Source organism: Salvelinus fontinalis, chromosome 36, assembly GCF_029448725.1.
Source record: "Salvelinus fontinalis isolate EN_2023a chromosome 36, ASM2944872v1, whole genome shotgun sequence".
NCBI lineage: Eukaryota > Metazoa > Chordata > Actinopteri > Salmoniformes > Salmonidae > Salvelinus > Salvelinus fontinalis.
Window position 1 is genome coordinate 16202798 of NC_074700.1, and position 13156 is coordinate 16215953.

Consider the following 13156-nt stretch of genomic DNA (forward strand, 5'->3'; position numbering starts at 1 on the left):
GGCTTTTGGAATGTTGCGCAAAAACATAATTTCAGATTAATACAATTAATTTGTTGTATTGCCCAGCCCTAGGTGTAACAACAAAATGTGGAAAAAGTCAAGGGGTGTGAATACTTTCTGCAGGAAGTGTATTTTCCTAATTTCCTCTTCCTGCAAGTGCTGGGCCATTCATTTTGATTTTAACTCCAACCCTCCGATGTCCACAGATTAACCCATCTTCCCAGTATATTGATATTTCCCATTGACCGTGGTTTTTCAGATCCCTTAACAATACAGTTTGCAGGTCCATCGAAATCCCGATATTATGACATATCAACCATTCCTGGACCTGACTCCAAATGTGATCCACCGATGGACACTACCATAAAATATGCTCTTTTGATTCTGATTCCTAGTGGTAGAGTCTGCAAAAGGCTGACTGTTCAATGCCCCATATATTGAGCATTCTTTTTGTAGCAAGTATTGATGTGTCAATTGTTTTACAGTATATATGAGTTCATAGACCCGATGCCAAGGTATTGGGACATCAAATACCTGTTCCCAACTAATTAGAATTTTATACGGCATTCCCTTGTGTCTTTAAGTGAAACTGATTCATTTTTCGATGTATACTAATACTTTTAAGCCATTTATGATTTTGTATTGAGCATTCACCTCCATACACTGTTTTTAGTTGCTTGTGTGACATCATTTGACAATCCTTGTTTACAATGTCCTTCATAAATATTATACCCTTGTATATTTTTTCCAAGAAAATGTATTTTCTCTATCAGTACATTGGAGTTTAGCCATATTATTTGCTGTAATATTAGATCTGCCTTTTTTGGAGGATGAAATTGACATTGTACCCATGAATTCATTTAAAAAGGAAGGGCATCAGGTAGCTTAATGGTGTTGGGCCAGTAACCGAAAGGTTGCTTGATCAAATCCCCGAGCTGCCCCTGAACAAGGCAGTTAACCCACTATTCCCCGGTAGGTTGTCATTGTAAATAAGAATTTGTCCTGAACTGACTTGCCTAGTTAAAGGTTAAATATATTTTTTTATACTTTAAAACAGAGATCCATTGTTAATCCACCAAAAATCTAAGATTTTAAGAGCTCCCGCTTAAACAAATGATGGGCATCTCTTAGTACCTTCCTAGAAAAAGAGTTTGGATTTAGATACAATTTCTGTAAAATGGAGGCGTTAAGAGAAAGGTTTAATGCCCTAATATTTAATTGTTTTAACCCTTCAAACTCCTTTTCATTATACAAATATGCTCAATTAACTTTCTGGTTTGCAATTCCATGTAAAGTGAAATATTATGTTCTCGCATGATTTGAAAAAAGATTATCCCGGAGCCGGTAGAGCTAGGAATAAATATGTAAACTACGAAATAGTGTATATTTATACCCCAGACCACTGGGTTCCAAATATTGTATGTATGAGCAGACGTAATCAAGGCAATCTTCCCATAAAAGGATAGGCGTTTCCCTGTCCACGTTTCAAGATTCTATCTATTTTTGCTAAGTTTCAATCAAAGTTAATAGTTGCTAGATCCCTAAACTTTTCCGGGATATGTACACCAATGTTCTCCATCTGCCCATTCAATCGGTAGACCACACGGCAATTTAAAGTTGATCTTTTAGAGACCTAATCCATAATATAGTACACTTATCATAGTTGGGTTTTAGTCCAGAGAAACTGGAGAAATGTATGTGCCCCTTAATGTTATCATTAGATTAGATTTTTAAAGCTAACAGTTCAATGGCCATAATAGAATCACATGGATGAATAAAGGACAACAATATGACAATGTCCCCAGCCAAAAATGCATGAGTAGTCATCTTGTCCCTCATTTGTTTGCATTTTTGTCCACCACTTGTAGCCCTTCTATCCCTGAACTCTGATCTTCTTCTCTCTCTGCATCAACAACTACCTGTCCACTCCAAAAGTCTTGGAAAGAGTACAGAGGTTTCAATTGTTCCTCATCTTGGTAAAGGCACCATGGCTAAATGCATAATATGCAGAACTGTAGTTTTTGGGTGGCTTAATGGGTACGTGGGCTTAACCTATTTGTTTTGTGGAACACAGACAGACAATAGGATTTGCCTGTGGACAGAGTTAAGTATTAAGCATCCTGGCTTGACAAAATCATAGTAAGATAATAATAGTAAGACCCTTATAGTAAGATAATACAGCCTGGTGCCACGGCTTTAGTCCATTGTGGGGTAAACAGAACGCCAGTGTGCTGTTCTATAAAAAAAATATATATGATAAAGTTCTAACAATAAAAGTAATACTTCTTCTAACAATAATGTAAAAAGATAATGTGAAGTGACAATAATGTAAAGTAAAAAATAATGTAACAATACTTCAAAGTACTGTAAGTGAAGGTGAATGAATAAATGGGGCAAGACAGTCTTACTTTTCCTGTGGAGATATTCTGCCACCAGTGCAGCAATGTGGACGTAACACATAGCAGCCTGTGGAAAAACAACACAGTATTGGTCAATGCTGGGAGGGTTGGCAAACACTCAACCACCACAGTCAAAACCCATACAGTATGTGCATTGTGCATGTGTGCATGACACACACACACACACACACACACACACACACACACACACACACACACACACACACACACACACACACACACACACACACACACACACACGTTTTGTTTTTCTATCTTTGTGGGGACTTAAGTCCCCGTGATTCACTGGAAAAGGAAACAGAGGTTTTGCGGAAAGAAATCAGGGTGCCTTGTGAGGATCAGGCGACGAGTGGCTAATCTGCCATTGCCTTCCACCCTGCTAGCTAACGTTCAATCGCTGGAAAATAAAATGGGACAAACTGAAAGCACGTATATCCAACCAACAGGACATTAAAAACGGTAATATCTTATGTTTCAGAGTCGTGGCTGAACGACGACATTATGAACATACAACTGGCGGGTTATAGACTATCAGCAGGACAGAACAGCAGCCTCTGGTAAGACACAAGGCAGGGTCCTATGCATATTTGTAAACAATAGCTGGTGCACAATATCTTAGGAAGTCTCAAGGTTTTTGAGACTACCTTTACTACACACACATAGAAGCTCTCCCTCGCCCTCCATTTGGCAAATCTGACCATAACTCTATCCTCCTGATTCCTGCTTACAAGCAAAAATTGAAGTAGGAAGCACCAGTGACTCGGTCTATAAAAAAAGTGGTCAGATGAAGCAGATGCTAAACTACAGAACTGTTTTGCACAAACTGGAATATGTTCCGGGATTCTTCCGACGGCATCGAGGAGTACACCACATCAGTCACTGGCTTTATCAATGAGGGCATGGAGGGCGTCGTCCCCACAGTGACTGTACGTATATGCCCCAACCAGAAGCCATGATTACAGGCAACATTCGATCTAACCTAAAAGGTAGAGCTGCCGCTTTCAAGGAGCGGGACTCTAACCCGAAAGCTTATAAGAAATCATGCAAAGCCCTCTGACAAACCATCAAAAAGGCAAAGCGTCAATACAGGACTAAGATCGAATTGTACACCGGCTCTGTGGCTCGTCGGATGTGGCAGGGCTTGCAAACTATTACAGACTACAAAAGGGAAGCACAGCCGAGAGCAGCCCAGTGACACGAGCCTACCAGACGAGCTAAATAACTTCTACGCTTGCTTCGAGGCAAGTAACGCTGAAACATGCATGAGAGCAACAGCTGTTCCAGACGACTGTTTGATCACGCTCTCCGCAGCCGATGTGAGTAAGACCTTTGAACAGGTCAACATTCACAAGGCCGCAGGGCCAGACAGATTACCAGGACGTGTACCCTGAGCATGTGCTGACCAACTGACAAGTATCTTCACTGACATTTTCAACTCTCCCTGTCCGAGTCTGTAATAACAACATGTTTCAAGCAGACCACCATAGTCCCTGTGCCCAAGAACACTAAGGTAACCTGCCTAAATGACTACCGACCAGTAGCACTCATGTCTGTAGCCATGAAATGCGATGAGACATAGGGAGTAGGTCAGAGATCTGACCGTGTGGTGCAAGGACAACAACTTCTCCCTCAACGTGATCAAGACAAAGATGATTGTGGACTACAGCAAAAGGAGGACCGAGCACACCCCCAATCTCATCGACGGGGCTGTAGTGGAGCAGGTTGAGAGCGTCAAGTTCCTTGGCGTCAACATCACTAACAAACTAACATGGTCCAAGCACACAAAGACAGTCGTGAAGAGGGCACGACAAAATCTATTCCCTCTCAGGAGACTGAAAATATTTGGCATGGGTCCTCAAATCCTCAAAAGGTTTTACAGCTGCACCATCGAGAGCATCCTGACGGATTGCATCACTGCCTGGTACGGCAACTGCTTGGCCTCCGACCGCAAGGCACTACAGTGGGTAGTGCGTACGGCCCAGTACATCACCGGGGCCAAGCTTCCTGCCATCCAGGACCTCTATACCAGGCGGTATCAGAGGAAGGCCCTAAACATTGTCAAAGACTCCAGCCACCCTAGTCATAGACTGTTCTCTCTACCGCATGGTAGAGTCTAGGTCCAAGAGGCTTCTTAACAGCTTCTACCCCCAAGCCATTAAGACTCCTGAACAACTAAACAAATGGCTACCCCCCCCCCCTCCCCTTCTATGCTGCTGCTACTCTCTGTTATTATCTATGCATAGTCACTTTAATAACTCTACCTACATGTACATATTACCTCAATTACCTCCAGTAACCGGTGCCCCTGCACATTGACTCTGTACCGGTATCCCCCTATATATAGCCCCGCTATTGTTATTTACTGCTGCTCTTTAATTATTTGTTATTCTTATCTGTTACTTTTTTTGTTGGTAGTTTCTTAAAACTGCGTTGTTGGTTAAGGGCTTGTAAGTAAGCCTTTCACTGTAAGAAGCACACCTGTTGTATTCGGCACGTGACAAATAAAATTTGATTTGAAAATGTATTTCCATTCAAAATCCTATTTTCCCTAACCCGTAAGCCTAAAATAGCCTTTGTTCTCATTGGGATGTGGGAAATGTCCTCATGAGGGAGACTTTTCTATGTTTTACTATCCTTGTGGGGACTGTGGGGGATTTTAGGTCCCCACAAGGATAGAAGAACTGTCACGATCGTGTGGTGGATTGACGGACCAAAATGCAGCTTTTGGAAAATAAGCCATCTTCTTTTATTAAACCACGAAGATGAACACGACACAAAAACACTTTAACAAAACAACAAAATAACAAAACGACCGTGAAGCTACAAACGTTGTGCACATACAAACAGGCTACAAACGTTCTTACATAGACAATTACCCACACCAATGAGAGCCTATGGCTACCCTAAATAAGGCTCCCAATCAGAGACAACCGAAATCAGCTGTCTCTAATTGGGAACTCATTCAGGTAACCATAGACTCTTCTAGATCACTCACCAACATAGACAACGCTAGACATCTACACTCAACACAAAACCATATATTACACCCCATAACCCCTTTACCAAATAAACACCCAAAACCAACAAAACATAAACATTCCCCATGTCACACCCTGACCTAACTAAAATAATAAAGAAAACAAAGAATAATAAGGCCAGGGCGTGACATAACCCCCCCCTTGAGGCGCGAACTCCGGGCGCACCATACACAGTCTAGGGGAGGGTCTGGGTGGGCTCCCCTCCACGGTGGCGGCTCCGGCTCTGGTCGTAGTCCCCACGTCACCACAGTACCTAACCACCTCCTAGGCTTCCTCCAAACGACCCCCCTCCACATTAACCCCATTGCATTAAGGGGGAGTTCCGGACTAAGGGACAGCTCCGGACTAAGGACCAGTACCAGGGTAAGGGGCAGTACTAGGGTCAGGGACAGTACCAGGGTAAGGGGCAGCACCAGGGTAAGGGGCAGCACCAGGGTAAGGGGCAGCACCAGGGTAAGGGGCAGCACCAGGGGAAGGGGCAGCTCCAGGGTAAGGGGCAGCTCCGGACTGAGGAATGGCAGCTCCGGACTGAGGGACTGCAGCTCCGGACTGAGGGACTGCAGCTCCGGACTGAGGGACGGCCCATGGCTGGCTGACAGATCTGGCTGCTCATGGCTGGCTAACGGATCTGGCTGCTCATGGCTGGCTAACGGATCTGGCTGCTCATGGCTGGCTGACGGATCTGGCTGCTCATGGCTAGCTGACGGATCTGGCTGCTCATGGCTAGCTGACGGATCTGGCTGCTCATGGCTAGCTGACGGATCTGGCTGCTCATGGCTGGCTGACGGATCTGGCTGCTCCTGTCTGGTTGGCGGCTCTGGCAGATCCTGTCTGGTTGGCGGCTCTGGCAGATCCTGTCTGGTTGGCGGCTCTGGCAGATCCTGTCTGGTTGGCGGCTCTGGCAGATCCTGTCTGACGGACGGCTCTAGCGGCTCCTGTCTGGCTGGCGGCTCTAGCGGCTCCTGTCTGGCGGACGGCTCAGTGGGCTCATGGCAGACGGGCGGCTTTGCAGGCTCATGGCAGACGGGCGGCTTTGCAGGCTCATTGCAGACGGATGGCTCAGATGGCGCTGGGGAGACGGATGGCTCAGATGGCGCTGGGGAGACGGATGGCTCAGATGGCGCTGGGGAGACGAGCAGTTCAGTCAATGCTGTGCAGACGGCAGACTCCTGCCGGCTGAGGCGCACTGTAGGCCTGGTGCGTGGTGCCGGGACTGGTGGCACCGGGCTGGGGACACGCATCTCAGGGCTAGTGCGGGGAGCAGGAACAGGGCATACTGGACCCTGGGGACGCACATTAGGCCTAGTGCGTGGGGCCGGAACTGGTGGTACCGGACTGGGGACACGCATCTCAGGGCTAATGCGGGGAGCAGCAACAGGATGCACAGGACTCTGGAGACGCACAAGAGGCTTAGTGCGTGGTGCCGGAATTGGTGATACCGGGCTGGAGACACGCACCATAGGACGAGTGCGTGGAGGAGGAACAGGGCTCTGGAGACACACTGGAAGCCTGTTACGTGGTGTAGGCACTGGTGGCACTGAACTGGGGCGGGGAGGTGGCGCCGGAAATACCGGACCGTGCAGGCGTATTGGCTCCCTTGAGCATTGAGCCTGACCAACCTTACCTGGTTGAATGCTCCCCGTTGCCCGACCAGTACGGGGAGGTGGAATAACCCGCACCGGGCTATGTAGGCGAACCGGGGACACCATGCGTAAGGCTGGTGCCATGTAAACCGGCCCGAGGAGACGCACTGGTGGCCAGATATGTAGGGCCGGCTTCATGACATCCGGCTCAATACTCAATCTAGCCCTGCCAGTGCGGGGAGGTGGAATAACCCGCACCGGGCTATGCACACGTACAGGAGACACCGTGCGCTCTACTGCGTAACACGGTGTCTGCCCGTACTCTCGCTCTCCACGGTAATTACAGGGAGTAGGCGCAGGTTTCCTACCTGACTTCGCCACTCTCCCTTTAAGCCCCCCCCAAAGAATTTTTTTGGGTTTTCCCACAGGCTTCCTACCGCTTCGTCGTGCTGCCTCCATTCGCCGGTATCCCTCCTCGCACTGCGCCAGAGAATCCCAGGCGGGCTCCGGCACTCTCCCTGGGTTGATCGCCCACCTGTCGATCTCCTCCCACGTAGTGTAGCCCAGATCCTTTGTAGGTTCCTTTTCCTGTCTCCGAGCTAGCTCCTCATATCGCCGCCTCTCTGCTTTCGCTGCCTCCAGCTCAGCTTTGGGGCGGTTATATTCTCCTGGTACCTCCCGGTCTAAAATTTCCTCCCATGTCCATGAATCCTTGTATTTCTCCTGTTGCCGCTGGTCATGCCGCTTGGTCCTATGGTGGGTAATTCTGTCACGATCGTGTGGTGGATTGACGGACCAAAATGCAGCTTTTGGAAAATAAGCCATCTTCTTTTATTAAACCACGAAGATGAACACGACACAAAAACACTTTAACAAAACAACAAAATAACAAAACGACCGTGAAGCTACAAACGTTGTGCACATACAAACAGGCTACAAACGTTCTTACATAGACAATTACCCACACCAATGAGAGCCTATGGCTACCCTAAATAAGGCTCCCAATCAGAGACAACCGAAATCAGCTGTCTCTAATTGGGAACTCATTCAGGTAACCATAGACTCTTCTAGATCACTCACCAACATAGACAACGCTAGACATCTACACTCAACACAAAACCATATATTACACCCCATAACCCCTTTACCAAATAAACACCCAAAACCAACAAAACATAAACATTCCCCATGTCACACCCTGACCTAACTAAAATAATAAAGAAAACAAAGAATAATAAGGCCAGGGCGTGACAAGAACCAACCCACACACACACACACACACAATCCACTGAAACACTGAACAGGAGGAAGACTTGGTTTCCCTCAACCATGGACCTGCCGAATCTCTGGCAGCAGGGGCAACAGATCACTGTCATGCTGACTGGCTACAGGAGTCCTAAACCTACAGTTTTTTAGACCCAGATCTAGAAAGACATTATGAGCTGGTTTCACAGACAGAGTTTAGATTAAGCCAGGAGTAGGCCTTAATGTGTACTAGTTAAACTAGGACATTTAAGTAGCTTTCATGAACGTGGCTTAAATTTGGCTTAGTTAGTCAAGACTATGGAGTTCTGGAGAAAGGTAAGTAAGCCTAAATGAGAACACCTGGGTTAAGCCTGATAAGGTTAAGTTTGAGCACATGCTGTCTAATGGTGCTCATAAAAACCCGGAATGGAATAGAAAACAACATTACTGGTGTGAATGTTGAGACAAAACAATGGCTGAAGCAAATATTATTTGTATGAAAAAACGCTACTAAAAACACATTTTGTCAAACCATTCCGTTAGTGAAAGTAAAAAACATACTACTGCTACTGAGCAAAAGAAAAATAGTGGTTGGGCTGCAATTTGCTGTGAATTCAATACAAATGAAAATGTAACCACAAGAAGCATACAACAACTTCAGGTGAGATCATTATTATCAGTATTTCACGTTTCTCATATTTTTGTAACATCACTTAAATTGAATGACATCTGCCTTTTATAGAGTGTGGAAGAACCTTAAAATGGCTTAAGAAAAAAGAGAATGCAGAGATCAGAAGAGAGCGATTTACTAAAAAGACAAGACTGATGAATTGAGTGACTTGCTGTCTGGAATAATTGAGCACCAGCAACCTCTGGATGGTATACCAAACGATGACCAACCTCTGGATGGTATATCAGACGACGACCATTTGGACAGTTCAGATGAAGAACTGAGCACAAACGGTACATATACCAAAGGAAGTAAATTGGTTACTTCCTTTAGTAAATATATTCCACTGTCCGTGTCAATCTTTATTCTTCTTTCATTCTAAGGACCATATGAGTTTATTTGTGCTTCTAACAGTGTTATTTTTCCAGAAGAAAGGGATCTGAACAGGTTGGAAGAGCCAGTGCACAGTGAGTGTGTACCCTCCATCTGCTATAGCATCCCTGAGAGAACATGCTGCCACCACAGAGAACAAAAAAGATGACCATGCATGAAAGTGTTAGCCAGAGAATTTCATGAACATAAAATGAAATATCTGAAGGAAGAGCATGACATGAAAATGAGAATTCTACAGGTTGAATTGGATATGAAGTTGGAAGAGAGAGGTATGATCCAAACAAGATACAGTAATGAGACAATCGGGATTATCAGCCATGGTGAACAATATGATATGTTCAAAATTCATGTTTTGTCATTTGAATATTCATGAGTGAGTATTTTAATCACCACAAACTACATTTTAAACCAGCCTTGGTTTAGTCACTCATTTCATTTTGCTGTACAGAACAAACATTATCAAAACAGAAATAAGCCATAATGAATACATTCCATATTTAAATGCATCTCATCTAGTTGAAGTGCTGCAATGTGAAAGCAACTCTGTGTGCACGTCCTCATTGGTCAGTGCCTGCCTCAGCCATGGGCACATCTGCTTGATCCTGATCTTCCATTGGAGGATTAGGTAGTTGTGCATCACAGCTGTAGCAATGTTCACTTCGCAGCATCTTGGCTTGAAACGAAGTGTATTGCATCAACACTGGAATTAATTTTTCCATTTTCCAAAACATACGCTCGACCATCCTTCTCGTGCGGATATGAGCTCGGTTGCATCTTTGCTGCTCAGCTGTTGTGGGATTTATAGATGGAGTGAATAAAAAGTTACTCTGACCATATCCACTGTCACCAAGTAGTAGTCCACCATGTTGTCCTTTCTGAAACTGAACACACAATGAAGAATTGAGAAAAATCCTTCAAATCGTGAGTTGCACCTTTCCAACGTGCAACAATGTTTGAAAACTCTAAATTAGGAGTGCATACACCCTGAACATTGATGGAAAACCAGTTCTTACGGTTCCTGTACTCAACATCAGGAGTTGATGGACACTTGATGGGAACATGACATCCATCTATACAGCCAATCACTCCTGGAAAGTGCCCATATTCATAGAATTGCACTTTATAGTTGGCTTGGCCAGCAGCATCAGGAAACTTGATGTAAAGACTCCTCAGTTCACAAATGGCGCTGCAGACTGAACACAGTTGCGTCACCGGCACCATACAAAATCACCAGTACCATACAAAATCACCAGTTTCACGATAAAAGATTCTAGATGCCAAAAACCTCAAAGTGATCAGAACTTGGAAAGAATCGGATAGAGGCCTTCATCTCTGAGACAGAGAGGAACGTCTAGGCTCAAGAAAGATATTATCTCCAATGCATTTTATTTGTACATACGACAGTGGTCTCAAAAAGCTATTTCAAAGTAATTTAATGGATTACTCCTATCCATCCTCCTAAATACTTGTCTGGCTGGCCTCTGTAGTGCATGTTGGTCTTGATTTAGATATTCAAAATAGTCCCTGCTCCCTCACAAACAGTACTAAGCAGAAGTTAAACCTGCCTCATTGAAGGATTCATTTAAGATTCAATTTAGTCCTAGAGTAGCTCTAATCCTCCCTCTTGCAATCAGCTTTGTTTAATCTAGAACAGGCTAAATCTATGACTATTTTGAAATAAGTCTGCAAGTCGCTTTGAGTTAAGACAGCTCAAACAGGCATTTTAGTCTGGGACTAGGCTTCAGCCTTGTCTGTGAAACCGGCCATTAATTCCTAAATGCCTCACCACCAGTCCACTTTATCATATTGTGGGACACGGCATCAATTAGAAAGGAAAGCTGAATGTTTGTGTGTGTTCCCTCCAAGACTGAGGTAGATTTCCTGTTTACTCCAACCCCCTTCCTCCCAGTGTTCCCGGCATTCCTCCCTGACTAATCAGTTTCCCAGGATTGCCTGGCCCGAACATGACAACATATAAGAGGAGTTGGCTAGAGCACACACAGATCTGGACCAGGCTACCTTCCCAGGCCATTTGAATACATATCTCTAAAAAGGTCAGTGGCTGGAAGTCTCGGTTACACATATTTACATACAGTATGGTATTAGATTCCTTTATAGCAGGGCTCTCCAACACAGTTCCTAAATAACTACCCTCCTGTAGGTTTTCACTCCAACCCCAGTTGTAACTAAAATGATTCTGCTAATCAACCAACTAATTATTAGAATCAGGTGAGTTAGATTAGGGTTGGAGTGAAAACCTACAGGACGGTAGGTCTCCAGGAACAGGGTTGGAGAGCCCTGAACTAGAGAGTGTGTTCAGAACTGAACATATTTACATACATATCAGATTCCTCTACAGCGCAAGTTCAGAACTGTACACATTTCCAGATATAGAAGATTCCTTTATAGCACAACTTCAGCACAGCACACAGACTTTGAAAGACAGTTGAAGCAGAGTGCTGAGATATCCGGTGCTGATTGCAACATGTATGTGGTTGGTGTTTTTCGAGAATTCTACACTGAATCCAGAAAACATATGTATATGTTGAAATATAGTGAGCTCCAAAAGTATTGGGGGAGTGGCAGATTTTGTATTGTTTTTTGTTGATTATTTTGTTCCCAATAGAAATTAATGATAAATAATGAATTATGTCATTTTGGAGTGACTTTTATTGTAAATAAGAATAGAATATGTTTCTAAACACTTCTACATTAATGTGGATTTTTCGGGGTATGATATTTGTGCATCTAACTTTCTCATCATTATTTACAATTCATTCAGGATTATCTGTAATCATGGTAGCATCCACCTTAATGTAGCATCCACACAGGAGGTCCAATACTGGGAAGAAATTAAATCTACTTTTACATCTAGGTCACTGGGAAAACATATTGGTTTGTGTCCAAAAATGCACCCTATTCCCTGTATAGTGCACTAACTTTGACTTTGGCCCTGGCCTGACATCTGGGGTGCAGGCATTAAAATAAAGAGACAAACAAGAGGTTTGCGTGAGGTCACAATGAAGTTCTAGGACTTAGAAGTATGAGTGTGTGTTTACAGTTACTGTTTAGTTGTCAGTGTATGAGGAAGCTCAGACTAACTCTATGGCTGTGTCTAAAATGGCACCCTACTCCCTATGGGCTCCGGTCAAAAGTTGTGCACTCTATAGGGAATAAGGTACCCACTTGATACGCAGCCTGTGTGTTTAAGCAGTGTATTAGGAAGCCCAGACCAATTATATGACACACACAGACAGACAGACAGACAGACAGACAGACAGACAGACAGACAGACAGACAGACAGACAGACAGACAGGAAAGAATGCCGCTGCAATGGATAGCTGCTGTTTTACAGGCTCCTGACCAATTCTGCAATTTTCTTTCACGCTGATCTTAACTTTTTTGGTACATAATGTTTCCCCCATCATATCCTATGACCAAAAATAACTCTTCTGGACATCAGAACAGTGATCAGTAACTTGGATTTGGATGAAGATCTTTACTTCAACAAGTCAGAGGCGTAGCACATACTGTACTGCTCACACCGGACCGGGCCCCTTTCCATGAGACTCAGAAAAGAAAAAGGCGGCATTAGAGAGGGCGATGTGCGGGCACCCTGATGAAACTACGTCGGTGAGTACATACTGTAAACCGTCTGTACCCTCTGTTCTATTGGTAAACGTACAATCACTGGAGAACAAACTGGACGAGCTCCGTTCGAGACGACCCTGAAGAACTGTAATATTCTATGTTTCTCAGAATCGTGGCTGAACGAGTACAAGGTATTTCTATGCATCGACAGAACA

General features: G+C 44.4%; 1 protein-coding gene across 9 annotated transcripts in view; it reads right to left on the reverse strand.

Annotated features, from left to right (window-relative positions):
• The window catches only part of LOC129835298 (dedicator of cytokinesis protein 11-like), a 122950-nt gene that overhangs the window by 27622 nt on the left and 82172 nt on the right, over window positions 1–13156 (reverse strand). For all 9 annotated transcript variants that reach the window (XM_055900889.1, XM_055900888.1, XM_055900887.1 and 6 more), the window contains one exon: window positions 2409–2466. In XM_055900889.1, the coding sequence (XP_055756864.1) occupies window positions 2409–2466 (58 nt within the window). The remainder of the gene's footprint in view (window positions 1–2408; window positions 2467–13156) is intronic.